This window comes from Sphaerodactylus townsendi, linkage group LG09, assembly GCF_021028975.2.
Source record: "Sphaerodactylus townsendi isolate TG3544 linkage group LG09, MPM_Stown_v2.3, whole genome shotgun sequence".
NCBI classification, from domain to species: domain Eukaryota; kingdom Metazoa; phylum Chordata; class Lepidosauria; order Squamata; family Sphaerodactylidae; genus Sphaerodactylus; species Sphaerodactylus townsendi.
In genome coordinates this window covers 75,262,629-75,277,318 of record NC_059433.1, presented here as the reverse complement: position 1 = coordinate 75,277,318, position 14,690 = coordinate 75,262,629, and the positions used below count along the sequence as shown (strand labels likewise).

At 48.9% G+C, this 14,690-nt stretch overlaps 1 protein-coding gene across 2 annotated transcripts in view; it reads right to left on the bottom strand.

The window, feature by feature from the left end:
* Positions 1-10,248: 10,248 nt before the first annotated feature.
* Positions 10,249-14,690, bottom strand: part of FAM91A1 (family with sequence similarity 91 member A1) — a 34,112-nt gene continuing 29,670 nt past the window's right edge. For both annotated transcript variants that reach the window (XM_048507730.1, XM_048507731.1), the window contains exon 24: positions 10,249-14,377. In XM_048507730.1, coding sequence (XP_048363687.1) covers positions 14,174-14,377 — 204 coding nt within the window. In that variant the 3' untranslated portion in view covers positions 10,249-14,173. The remainder of the gene's footprint in view (positions 14,378-14,690) is intronic.

Below are 14,690 nucleotides of genomic sequence, written 5' to 3'. Positions count from 1 at the left end.
GTTCCTAGCGAGTCTCCCGTCTGCCGGTTCCTGGCACCTTTTATTGTTACTCTATCGGGGGCGTGTAGGAGGGAGGACTGGGGAGTTCCGGGAGAGCGGGAGGTCGGGAGATCATCATGTGATGCATGATCTCACCTGGCTACGTGCGGAGAAGAGCGTACGCGTCTGAGCCTAATCCTCACCTGGGGGCAAGACCATTGTCCCTGCGCCCGGTGATTGAGCCAGACAGTTCCACTCGACCCGTGACTCGCTATGGGGATGATGAGTGGGGGTGCTGATGCTTAACCGGCAAAGGCCGCCCAGGTCCGTTAGCGTCCCCAGCCGTTCTACTACGGCACTGCTGGAGTGAAGGCAGTGCACTACTACATCTCCTCTTTACATTTTGGAAAGCGGGGGGTCGAACGCATTAAGGAGGCGATTTAAAGGGACGCTTTGTCTCTCCGCCGTTTGGTCCAGAAGTTAATGGCTAAGCTGCTTGTGCAACATTAGAACTTGGATTATGCGGGGTAAAGGAATCTGACGAGGTTTCTTACACCGTTACACAGGCAATATTAGACCGCATTGGAATCCAAACAAGATCCATGATAACAAAGACATCACGAATTAAACCAATGCAGAGCTGTACAATAAGCCCTCAACCGATTCTCCGGCTGGCAGCCAGCTCCAGAGGGGCTGACCACCAATGGGAGCAAAACATCATACCTCTCAGATTAGATACAACTTCTTGCAGCTCCGCACTTTCATGTGGATCAATCCGGGAATTATCCAGAAAGATTAAAACAACACATATTATGTACATTTCTCACAACCTTGGTGATGTAAGCAACAACAAATAATCAATAGCGGCCACGATTTGTCTAGGGAATTGCAACCGGCCGAAGTTCCACACCTGCTGCTTTCGAGGAGAGCCAGGGCATCCAGAAGCGGTGGAGAGGTAGAAGTTGATGGACTTCGCATGAGGCACAGGCCAGCCGGCCAATAAGTCTTAGTACATTGTAGGAAGCGAACCGGGGACTGGACTCCACTAGGGGAAGTTACAGGGAGGACTAACTCCGCTCCGGAGGAGAAGGCGTCACCCGGCTGCCGCTCCACAGGAGAATTCGAAAAGGCATGAGGCGGCGGCGGCGTATGCGAACCCGACTCCCGTGAGCCTGGGGAGTAGCAGAAAGTCCCGGCAGACAGGACGAAGCGGAAATGCAGCAATAACAAATAACATAACTTCAAAACCAGGGCATGCAATAAATTTAAACAACAAAACACTCTTGGCTAAAGCGATAACATAGGCGTGGATGATATAGGCGGAAGGGGAAGGCAATAGCCCGTGGTTGCATAATTAACCAATGCATGGCTCTTGCTGTTTTGACTACCAAAAGCTACAAGCGATGGCGTTAGAGTCCACATGGATTTCTATTTAGGCGTAGGAGAGCTACTGATAGTCTTTAGCATTTGCAGGTTCCAGTGATTCTCACGCCAGCAAAGGTTGTGAGAGAAAGGTTGTTCCAACAATTAGCTTCAAAGCGGCTGAAAACAGCCGGAGAGTTCCAAGGTTGAAATCTATCAGAATGTTCCTGGCTGCAATTCCAAGTTTCAGCCAGAGGCTGCAGAGGGGAGAATGGCGTTGCAGATGAGGAGCAGCCATCATCATCAGCGTCAACGCTTTGAGCCATAGCGGGTCCGAATGGCCATACAGCCTGGCCATCTGCGCATTCTGTGAAGAATGGAGTTGTCCCTCCATTCTTAGCCCCAGGCTGGAAGTGATGCGGCCTCTCAACAGAGGCTGGCCGGGTCCGGATCCTTCCAGGGAGGCCCCGGCTCCATCTCCTCGGATGGGGCTGGCCTGGCATGGCGAAGCTGGACTCCTGTATAGAAGAAGAAAAAAACAAGCGACGCCTTTAGGGTTTGGCGTGTTGGCTGAGTTGACCGTGGTGGATTCTTGTACGATGACAATGGAGCCCGAGTTCCTGAGTGGGCGGCAATTTTTTGATAGAATAGAGAAGAGTACCTTGATTATGGTCTGCTGGATGAGACCTTGATTGGGTCAATAGGAGAGGAACTACTGGTTTTGGACTGTTTGGCCAAGCTGCTAGGTTAAGGCGCGGAGTTGGCCCCATTCCGACAACGATCAACTGCAACATTCAAAGAAGCGTTGCAGAGATACTAAGGCAGGAATTGCCCCAAGAGCTTAGGAGAAGGGAGAGGTCATATCCAGGTCGGATGTTTGTTTGTAAAACAATCTCAATCAATCGCCTAAAGGTGTATGGGCTTTTCTGCAGCAAGCTTTGAACAATTCACTACTATAGTCATATGCGCATTATAAGCGCCTATAGGAAAAGATATAGAGAAGATGCAAAGAAACAGTTCCTGGCTTGAGGTTTGATCACAGAGCAAATTGAGAGGGCTTGCAAAACCCCTTTATCAGATCCTAGATCTAGAGGTGGGTAGTCACAGCCCATTAGAAAAGAGGGAGGGTGTGCAGAAAGGAAGGCAGGGGAAAGAGGAGGTTTGAAGTCAGCTCTACCTTCCCCTCCCGTAAAAGCAACTTTGGTCGGTTTTGAGCTTTCGCTTCCCTACCTTCACAGCGAGGCTGTGTAAGATAGGTGTGGCCTGAGAGACCCCTGGCACCGTGACCAGCCAGGGAGCCCTCAGCAGAGAATGGGAGCATGAAAACATTTTGGCTTCATAAACTGTAAGCCATACGCCAATGTATCAGGTGTAGGCTCCAGATGGACCAAGGAAAAGGTTCTCAAGGAGAGGTGTGAAGAAAAAAAGTTTTGAAGGTTTAAACTAAGATGGAGGCTGCCGAAGCAAGGTCCCATCGGTATCCTGGGGAGACTACTTGCCACGAAGCTGTGTCCCCGCTTAAGGCGGATGTTGTAATGGGCTAAGCCTTTCAAGGCATTGGCACACATAATCCAGAAGGGAGAAAAACTTTAATTGAAGCACAGTTATTATTAGCTTAGAAGCAATGGGAAAAATCCCCTATGAGGGGAAAACCCTGTAGGGTCTCTTTGAAAGGGGCAAGACATACAGAACATACGTTACGCATCTGGAGCAACATATAGTAATCCAGGGAGGATTGCAACTCTGATTTGGAGATTTTGCTCTCTCTGAGGTGCTGATTCGATTTTGTTGCCACTGGCAGCTTTGAGCTAGGGCTTTGCACAGGCTCAGGAGTACAAGGAGATCTGGCTTGAACCCACAGCTGCTGAGAGGGCCAAGGGGCTTCTTCTTCACGAAGGACTTTTGAGAAACTTAAGGCCATTGTGCGAGCATCTTCCCTTTCAATGCCTCATTTGTCCTGTAGATTGGCTAAGTGGGCATTCTGAGGAGGAGCTCAAAAGCGAGCCCAGTCCCTCTTCCACGTCAGCATTCCTTTCTGCTGCAATTCAGTGACTGTGGACTCTGCAGAGATTTTGAAATGATTAGCATTCTTGGGGCACTGGGCATGAGGCATGGTGACTTTGGAAGTAGAAGGGGCTAGCAGAGCAGGAAGTATAGACGTGGGGAGGGGGGCTTAGCAACGAGATTTAAGATTAGCTGAACTTAGATTAGACCCTCAGAGTGAGAGCATAGAGGCAGGGTGTTCCCGGTGAACTTGGCAGTTTCTGCTGTGATGTTTGTCCATACTTGGATGTGGATGGCTCCCTGGCTGCATAGAGGTCGATGACCCCTGGGATGATGAACAACCCCCTGTTCAGCTGGGCGGAAGCTTGCGCAAGGACCTCAGCCTAATGGTCTCCCGTGGGGGATGGGGATCACTTTATGCTGAGCTGGAGCAGCGGAGATCTCATGGGGAGCCCCGGGGAAGGGGTTTGCGGTCTGGATCTTGGTTCTCGGGCTGGGGGAGGAGGATGCCGGTGGCGGGCCTCCCCCAGCTGGGCATTGGGGAGCTCGGCCCTGGACTTTCCTGGGGTCCCTCGCCCACTCTGGGAGAGCTTCCTCCTCCGTCAGGGTTGGGCCCCCCCCGCCTGGGAAATGGCAAAGCCCGCCACCGAAGATGTCCTGGCCGTCAGCACTGGAAACACTGCGTCACCGAGGGCCGCCTCATGGCAGCCGGAGAGAGGCTGGCCACTAGAAGGCTGGCTTGATGGGCTTGCCATCCGACATCCCGGCAAGCTTTTGAGCATGTCGGCCCAGCTCGGGGTTCCAGCTTCCCTGGAAGCCTGTGATGGCTTTCATGCATCTCCTCGAGGCTGCTTCTCCCTGACAAGGCGCTTAAGGAGTTCTCCTGGCCTCCCTCCTGGGTTGTCAACCTGCCTCTTGAGGGCCTCCCTGGAGCCTCCGTCTTCACAGAACCTGCTCAGTATAGGGCTTCCTTGAGGCTTCTGCCTGGGTGCTAGAAAACTTTGGGTTGGTTGTCCCGCATTGGGGATCTTCAAAACGCCAGGTGGCTTATCTGACAGAGGCTTTCACCGTAAGGGTGGCCAACGCAGGATCTATTTCGATTGTTGGGGTTACCGGAAGGCATCAAAGCCGCAGTTGAGTTGTTGTGGCGCCGCCGAGTATGCTGCTCTGTTGAAGCTACTGCTGGCATGGAACCTCACTTTCCTTCCAGACCAATACCAATTAAGGGCTCAGGAGCATGCGAAGCAGGTGGTCTTCTAGTCATCTGGGAACCATTAGGTGGTTTCCGCGATGTAGTGCCTCCAGCATGCTCTCAATGAAGGGTGACTCCTACCGCCCGCATTGCTTTGGCGGAGCTCAGTAAGGATGTTATAGCTAGGGGGCGGTACCTCACGGCCCAATGGGATGACGCCTACCCCTCCTCAGTATCTGTGAAGTGGACTCCGGGCACAATGCAAGAATCTCGGCATCGCCTTCCTGGTCAGGGTTTCTTTCTCTGCAGATCGTGGCTAATAATGCTCTGCAGAGTTTTTGAAACCCGCCATTACGCGGGCGCTGGACGGAGGTGCAGTGGCTTCCCCGGAAAATGAAGGCGGAGCAGTAGAGGGGCGGCTGAGCCGCTGGAGAGTTTGGAAATGGTGGTGAAGGAGCCGAGGGGTGAAGGAGGACAGGGCGTCCCACTTAGTGGATAGAGAAAATTCCGGGTTGAAATTGAAGGTGAAAGATCGAAGCGAGGGCTGCCTACAGCAAGGGAGCCATAGGTCTGTAGGCTGATTACTTACAAAACATTGCTTCCCCACATCAGTAAGTAGCTGACTATCGGGCAGCTACGTAGGCTTCAAGGTGCTGAAAGTGCTACTGGCGTTTTCCCAGTAGTCTCAAGATTCAGTGTCCCCCCCTCTGTACCACGGACACTGAGTTTGCAATTCTCAACCAAATTTGGCGCAGCTCCTCTCACGGGACCCTGCCGCATTTCTCGTTAACGCCAGTTCGCCAACGTGCTTGTCATAAGCCCTGCTTTTGCAAGCTCCCATACTCACCGTGTTCCGGCCGGACGAGAGTGTCCTAGGACGCTGTTCCTGGATGCGCCAACCAGAGGGATTGTATGAGCAATGGAACGGTGGTCCCTGGACGCTCGATCCAGCGGATTTCGTATCGCTGCCCTTCCCCAGGCGCATCGTGGAGCAGGGTGGGAGGTTCGGGAGGGATTCTGGAGCCAGCACCAGCTTTGTGGGGGTCACCCACGCTGTCAGCGTGAACGAACGACGAGACGCGAGATGAACATTCTCCGGTGGAGATCGGCCAGGCAGCGGGAGACCGAGGTCCGTGTTCCTAGCGAAGTCTCCTGCCCGTCGGTTCTCGGCAACCTTTATTGTTACTCTATCGGGCGCAGGAGGGAGGGGACTGGGGGGTCTCGAGAGCTGGGAGGTCGGGGAGATCATCATGTGATGCACATGATCTCACCCTGGCTACGTATGGAGAAGAGCGTGACATCGCTCTGAGCCTAATCCTCACCTGGGGTGTTAACTATTGTCCTGGGCGCTCGTGATTGAGCTTTCAGACAGTTCACTGCACTCGTGACTCATGGGATGAGAGGGGGGGTGCGATAATCTGCAGGTCAGCAGGTCCAAGGCTATGTCCCCAACGTTCTACTACGGCACTGCTGGGTCGGCAGTGCACTACTACAGACCTTATGGACTCAAAGCCAACAGAGATGACCTCTTATTAACCCCCTGTGGCATTCTAATAGGCAAGAAGAATCCTTAAAGCCTAGTTCCAGCAGATAGTCATGTTGGCCTGCAGTGGAAAAGCTAGATTTGAGTCCAGCAGCACTTCAGAGATGATTTGGGGGGTATAAGTTGTCTGTTGAAAGCTCATACCCTGAAAAACTTGTTGTTCACTTAGAAGAGAGTTTGGATTTACACCCCACCTTTCTCTCCTGTAAGGAGTGTCAAAGTGGCCTACAAGCTCCTTTCCCTTCCTCTCCCCACAACAGACACCTTGTGAGGTAGGTGGGGCTGAGAGAGTTCCGACTAGCCCAAGGTCACCCAGCAGGAATGTAGGAGTGTGGAAACACATCTGATTCACCAGATAAGCCTCTGCCACTCAGGTGGAGGAGTGGGGAATCAAACCCGGTTCTCCAGATTAAAGTCCACCTGCTCTTCACCACTACGCCATGCTGGCTTCTCAGGTATCCACCTGGGAAGATCTGAACACACGTGAAGCTGCCCTTATTTTGAACCAGATCATCAGTTCATCAAAGTCAGTATTGTCTGTTCAGACTGGCAGCATCTCTCTGGGGTCTCAGAGAGAGGACTTATCACATCCCCTAGTACAGGGGTAGGGAACCTGCGGCTCTCCAGATGTTCAGGAACTACAATTCCCATCAGCCCCTACCAGCATGGCCAATTGGCCATGCTGACAGAGGCTGATGGGAATTGTAGTTCCTGAACATCTGGAGAGCCGCAGGTTCCCTACCCCTGCCCTAGTACCTGAGCTAATCCTTTTCCAAATTGGGGTTGCCAGGGATTGAAACTGGGACTTTCACATTCTTCCACTGAGCCACAGCCCCGCCCTCTGAGAAACGAGGATATCGGGCAAATCTTTAACACCAAGGCCCTGACTTCACCTGCAAGTGTCCAAATGCTCTCTCGCTTATATTTTCCCAATGTCATCTTGACAATACCTGGGTGACCATTCCTAGATTGCTAGGAGATTCCCTTCGGGCAACAGCTCATCGGCCTCCCCCTGCAGCAGCTCCGACGCCATCCTTTGGCACTCAAGCTTCAAGCAACTGATTAACACTATTTAGTCATAGGCTAATTACGGTTATCAGAAAAGCAAACAGATGGTACCTGCAGAAGCTCGTACTGGCCGATCATTTGCACAGCAGTCAGTATCGATTGCAGGAGCGGCTGCGCTCCATCAACTTTGTCATAGCTTACATAAAAATAAAAGCGTGTGAAACAGGGCGCTGTGTCCTCGTCATCCAAAAGGGAAACTGCAAGCATGAAATCAGAAGGGGATTGAGACTTGGAAGGGGAGGCATGAAGGAACTAGAAAAGATTCCCAAGTGTATAAATGTGCCACTGGCAACCAAGGTTAATTCATGCCACAGTATATCCCTATGACTATGTATGGGTGTAAAACTAGGCAATGAAGAAAGTAGATTCCTTTGAAAAGCAATGATAGAGTATTATGGATATCATGGACTGACACCACAGAGACCTGTCCATCGTCCCTTCCAATTATGCAGGCTTGTTTTGATTTCTATACATCTGTTTGATTTCTATATTGGTCATCAGGTTACCATCTATATACCATCTAGGAGCAGCAGTGGCGTAGGAGGTTAAGAGCTCGTGTATCTAATCTGGAGGAACTGGGTTTGATTCCCCGCTCTGCCGCCTGAGCTGTGGAGGCTTATCTGGGGAATTCAGATTAGCCTGTGCACTCCCACACACGCCAGCTGGGTGACCTTGGGCTAGTCACAGCTCACAGGGTGTTTGTTGTGAGGGGGGAAGGGCAAGGAGATTGTAAGCCCCTTTGAGTCTCCTGCAGGAGAGAAAGGGGGGATATAAATCCAAACTCTTCTTCTTCTTCTTCTTCTTCTTCTTCTTCTATATTGGTCCACATACACAATCATCGGTTTGGTTGCCTGAAACGTGTTTCACAATAAACAAATTGCTGTCTTCACAAAATTCTGTAAGTCGCTTGCCTGCCTCATTTCATGCTCCACGTGCAAATCCTCCCGACGATACGTGATTCTGCTTTGTTTCCCACTGTTGCATTCCAGTTACTTGTGATTACAAGCACATCTTGTTCAGGTGTGGGTTCAGTTTCTTCCCAGACACTCGAGTAAAAGGAGGAGGAGACAAACCGTTTGGTTTTATACCCTGCCTTTCTCTCTTGAAAGGAGACTCAAGGCGGCTTACAAACTGCTTTCCCTTCCTCTCCCCACACAGACATCTTGTGAGGTAAAAGTAATGGATTCAAAAAACAGGAAACATTAGGAGGAAATTCCTGACGGTCAGGGCTGTTTGGCAGTGGAATACCTTGCCTCAGAGAGTGGTGGAGTCTCCTTCTTTGGAGGTTTTTAAACAGAGGCTGAACGGCTATCTGTCAAGGGTACTTTGATTGTGAGTTCCTGCATGGCAGGAGGTTGCGCTTGATGGCCCTTGGGGTCTCTTCCAACTCTATGATTCTATATGGCGGACAAATACACAACGTTTATGAAAAGGCTTAGCAGTCGCTGAGGAATTGTAAGAAGTCTATAAAAAGCAAGACGTAGAAGGCTTCTTCTCGCCTTTTCAGGAGTTTTACAGAAACACTCAAAAGAGTACCAAGTTTAACAAAGAGCTGTAGGAAGTCCAGATGCTGGAAGGGGATTAGATGACATTTAAGGGTCTTCGCCAAGAGGAAAAATAACACAGAAGAGCCCTGTGCATAGTTCAGAAATGGTTGAAGGGTTAGCCAAGAAAATCTAACACCACCAAAAAGTCTCTGATGTAAAGTCCAGGAGGCAGATTTACTGTGCTCGGTAAATCACTGATCGGCACTAATTCTGATGACAGACTAAGCCATTTGGGCTTGGACAGCACCCTTCGGGCTGTAGTCTAGGACTAGTCACGGGCTCTGCTAGAAAGGGATACTTTTCACGTGGACAGCCTTCCAAAAATACTAATGAATTACACAGGTCAGCTGAGGGGAACATTCTACTTCTTGGCTTGATCCTCTGGAATCAGATGGATAGAAGCACCGAGCAGGCAGGCAAAGGTTCTTTCTGAATGAATTTATAGGGGGGCATTATGGACTCAAAGCCAACAGGGATGACCTCTTATTAACCCCCTGTGGCATTCTAATAGGCAAGAGGAACCCTTAAAACCCAGCTCCAGCAGATAGTCATGTTGCCTGCAGTAGAATAGCTAGATTTGAGTCCAGCAGCACCTCAGAGATGATTTTTTTTGGGGGGGGGGGGGGTATAAGTTGACTGTTGAAAAGCTCATACCCTGAAAAACTTGTTGGTCACTTAGAAGAGAAGAGAGTTTGGATTTACACCCCACCTTTAAGGAGACTCAAGGTGGCCTACAAGCTCCTTTCCCTTCCTCTCCCCACAACAGACATCTTGTGAGGCAGGTGGGGCTGAGAGAGTTCGGAAGAACTGTGGCTAGCCCAAGGTCACCCAGCAGGAATGTAGGAGTGCGGAAACACATCTGGTTCACATGATAAGCCTCTGCCACTCAGGTGGAGGAGGGGGAATCAAACCCGGTTCTCCAGATTAGAATGTACCTGGTCTTAACTACTACACCACGCTTGCTCTTAAAGTGTAGCTGGACTCGACTCTAGCTTAAAATCCAGTGGATCTCAAACTTTAGCAACCCGAGAGCCTGATTTTGATACACTTTGCAAGCCAATTCAAGAAAAATATTTGTAAATGGCCTGCAAGGCCAGATCTCAAAAGGATCACCTTACTTTCCCCCAGTAATCCCCTAACAGAATGTCATGGCGGTTACAGTGCAAAGGGCGAAATCAGGTGAAATCACATCTTCCTATTATGCTAACAGGTCACTTGTTCTGCTAGGCCTCTATCAGCAATGGAAGCAAGATGGGGCCGCTTTGCCTGATGCCTACCCCTGCCATCAGACCTTTCAAACAGTGAAATTTTGTCCACAATACCCCCTTGAATCGCTTATCTGGTTTTTGTGATTCTTGGATGATACTGGGGGAAGGTGGGGGAAAGATCCTCTCCTTTAAGTGCCTTGTAGAACCCAACCCAATGCTTTTCAGCAGAGTCGCTTAACACAGGCAACGAGAAACAAAAACCGATTGACACAAATGAATGTGTGATCCCACACAACAATCTGTTTCTGGAGTTGCAGAACAAGAAAGCCATTCTCTGCTAAAAGGTCCTGACCAGCAACATAGCTTTATTTGTAAACATTTATGTTACATGTGCCAATAATTTAATCAAATACCAGGATTCGTACATGTCACTGCATTTTATCAACAATGCCAGAGTGGAGAACAAAAGCAACCGGGTCGTCTTCGAGCTGCTGGACTCCCACACTTCAAAACTTTCCAAAAAATACAAGCAATCTCAGAAACGGTCTTGGGGAAAAGAAATACAAAATGAAAAAAAAAGAGAGACTAAACTTTAGGGGGAGCTTAAACTCCTGTGGCAGTGGAGGAAGAGGAAGAGAGAAGATACAGGTAAGGAGGGAAAAACCCAAGCAACAGTTTTTGGAAGAGTACCCAAACTTTCACAGCAAGACCCGTTAAAGTACTTTTGACGGATGTCTCATTTATTCTCAAATCTGAGCAGCAAAATACATTTTCATCATGAAACATACAGACGAGTTGTGAAATGTGAAGGCATAAAACATCACCAAACTTGATTTTTTTTTGACAAAAGATGCTGAAAAGTTTAAAAAAAATGAAGCTCAACAGATTATAAACTTTTTTGGTTGAATACAGCTTGCGACTGTTCACAATAGATTTAAATAATGATCACACTTTAAAATATAGCAAAGGCAGCAAAAAAAGAATCAGCCGAGAGGGGGGAAAACAAGACGTGCACTTTTTCCGGTTTTTACCCTAGAGGGTGAATTTGGGGAATGGGGCACAGTTGTGGCCTGGAATGGGTCCCCCCCCCCTTATGGAAATAGCCATTATTGGTTGCCCAAGCCCAATTCACAGTTCACCTTCCAGGACTCCTGATGAAATCAGCATCAAAAGTACAGCCTCTGAGTTCTGCCCTTTTAGGACTACACCATCCATACACGAACAACATTCAAGATGGCGGCAATGCTCATGCCATTAGCTTCGCTTGAGCCTTCGAGGCCACTCGCGAGACAAACTAAGAGGGGAGACCATCTTTGGGTTAGGGGAGGCATGTCAGGTAGCATCACAACAACAAATCAATTCAACATGAATCGTTTGGGAATTTCAGCCCACAAAAAAAAAATCCCAATTGTATAGAGTCCTAGAGGAAACTGTTGGCATGGGATGTCATGCCGTGCTTTGGTTCCAAAAGTGAGTGTCCCACCCCCCACCCACCATCAACATCACATGCCGGCTCTTTGCTGGATGCAACAAGGCCTCCCTGCCCCAATCCACTGAAAATTCTTACCACTGATTACTGTACAGCAAGCAATAGGATGGATGGATGGTATGTAAATTGGGTCCCCTTTAGACAGGAGTGTCAAACAGGAGTAACTGATTTCTGCATTCCTCACTACGTTAGCCACGAGGCAAAACAAAGTGCAACTGTCGTTTTTGGCACAACCATCTCCTGATCAGCAGCCCTCTGAGGAGGTGAGAAACGTTTTTACTGATGCTGAGGCTTAAACAGCGGGTTGATCTGCAGATGTTAGTCATGGGTTTCTCTTCACGACCTGAGCTCTGCATTATCCAGCTGCTGTTAGACACGAGAGCGGGCCAGGCCACTTGCATGAGCAGGTCATCCTGGCTGTTTTCTAGCCACTGGTTATGAAATGCTGCCTGTTTGGAGACCTATCCTACCCCCAGCTCCTTTGCATCAGAAGGCGGTGAAGCGACACGGCTGCATCTTCAGTGTGATGTAAACGTGGGTCTTTCCTAGTCACAAGCCAGCAGCGTGGCCACACCAGGTTCTCAGGTGGGTTTTAATGTTTTGTGCAGCACGCTGCAGAAAAGGGACGAGGAGACAAGAGCAGCAGCAAAAGCAGAGATAGCGAGCACGCCACTGCGCATGCGAGCATATTAGGTCACGCATGCTTTTCAGATGAAGTGAGGGGAGGGGGGGAAGGGGAGAAGAACTCTATACTTAATCTACAGAGAGAGCAGAAATGGAATGAAGAAGAGAAGATCAACTTTCAGCCATTAGAATTAAAAGCAAATTGTACGCATTTTCCCGACTTTCAACTATGATAACAACTTCTTTGTTCCTACCCTATTAAAAAAATAATTTGTTAGGACTGTATCCTACTGAATGTCACTTTGATGCCCCCTAGGTTCTTGGTCCCAGAACATTCCTATTAGAAAAACCAGCTAATGTGCAGTTTAAAGGGGAAAAGAAATCTATTCCAAACTCCCCCTCACTAAAACTGGCACCCCAAGTCCAATTCAAATATTTTAGACAACACTGATTTGACAACAGATATTATAAATTGTGTACAGTTGTGATTTTATATGTTACAGCTGCACAAAAGACCCTGAAATGAGAGAAGCGCAGCCCAGAATTCTTAGAAACCAGACCCACCTAGCCACTGTACAAATACTGTGTTCCTGTCTCCAGCCCTTCTAGGGTGGAACTCTTGATAAAGCTAGGTGGAATTAAATGCAACTATCTTCAACTAACATTTTGTCATGAACAGCTAAGGTGGGAAAAATAACCTCACACTATGGGCAATAGTCCCAACCTAAACTAATACAAAAACACTACAGGAAACCTATCAAAGGACTGTATCCTAAACTGTCCAATGTAATGCCCGCCCTGCTTAGTTACAACGGGCTTCTTCAAGTGTCCATCTACTCCTGCACAAAAGATCCAATGCAAATCTGACCTGTCTTCATTCTCTCCCATGAAAACATCAGTTATGGGTGGGACAAATCCACCACGCGTGGCATCTGTGTCGCCGACTGCAGACGCCACAGGAATCACAAAGTGCCAGCACTTCCGGCCATTGCATCCAGTGGGTATTTTAACAGCATTATCAGTCAGCCCATGTTTGACAGCCCACAGTTCATTTCACACAACCGTCTTCCCCACAAGTCGGATGACGTGTGCTCAGAAATCAATGTCAACCTGAAACGGTGTGCATCCTTCAACTTCCCAGCCATGAGTGGGGGCGTGTCAACAGCCGAATTCTGCATAGTGATGGATTCACCCAACTGACTGGGTCATAGGCCAGAAATCCTCGTGTGCATTTTTTTTTTTTTTGGTATGGCTACCCTCGAGCTGAAGCGGCTGCGTGAACAGGCTCTCAGGTAACGGTGGACGCTGCTGCTTCAGTGGGAACAAAGGCCCACAGATTTCCAGGTGTACTGCAAATGGGCTAAGCACGCAAGTGGAAGAGAGACAGTGCGCGAAAAGCAGCCCGTTTATCCCTGCTGTGATTCCACACACCATCAACAAGAATGAAAAAACTGGATCTAAAAGTTCTCCCCGTGAGGCATCAATCAGCAGGTGCTTTTAAGTTTCAGATTAAAACCAATTTTTTTTTTAAAAGGACCATCAATGCATCGATGCCACTATCTTCCCATCTTCCATCTCACTGGGGATACAGATAATTGTTAAAACATGTCAGTGATGGTTCAATAGCATCCTCCCCTTGTTGCACAAGACCCCCACCCTCGAGTCCGTCATTTTTGTTATACCATTTTAGTAACATGTGTGTGTCTTTCCAGGGCCAGAAACCGCTTAAACTGTTGCAGTGTTAATACGATTAAAAAAAATAGCTCTTCTCGTTTTAATAAGTCAACATCACTAAACATATAAAAGTACCATTACTTGCTGCGACGCTGTAGAAATTTCAACGGTCGGAAAAGCCTACAGAGGACGCTCTCGGTTATAAAAGAAAGACGGATTCTCTCGAGGTGGGAAGAGAAAACGGACCGATAACTGAAAAGCTTCCGGTGGCAGCGAGAACATGCAGGAATGAACAGAAAGGCAAAAACGGGATGCGTCTCCCCAAGTTAAGTGCACCCTACGCTTTTATAACACTGTTATTTGCAGAGGTCATGCTGCGGTAGAAGTGCACTCCTTCGAGGCTGGGACTGTTCATCGGAACGCGGTCGGTTGTCGGGAAGTAAGGCGATGAGATGTGAACGTCCCCCGGCACACCCCTGCGTGCTACTTCAGGTGTTCTTGGGGCATGGTTGCGATAAGGACGGAGGAAGGAGACCTTCCGTTCCACTCCGATAATACCCCGTCCTTGAACATGAGATTCTTAGCAGGAAGTGGGACGCCCGCGTCTGCGCCAGCGGGAGGAGAGAGTAAACTCAGAGAGGGAGAAAAGCTGGCCTCGGAGAGGAGGTCCATGGTTGAAATGCTTTCCTAAGGAAGGTGAGAGATAAAAGGGGGGAGGACACGTTACAATAGGATAAGCTGAGATGTCTTTTTGGGGCCAACAGCTAGCTCAGCATGGTGTAGTGCAGTGATTCCCAAAGTGGGCGCCACTGGCCCCTGGTGGGTGCTGCAGCGATCCAGGGGGGCGGTGATGGCCACAGGTAGAAACATTAATACATATATCTTTCTGTTTAATTGCTATTAAAATTTTAAAAAAATTAATTTCTGGAAAGGGGGCGGTAGGCGAAAAAAGTTTGGGAACCACTGGTGTAGTGGTTAAGAACAGGTGGATTCTAATCTG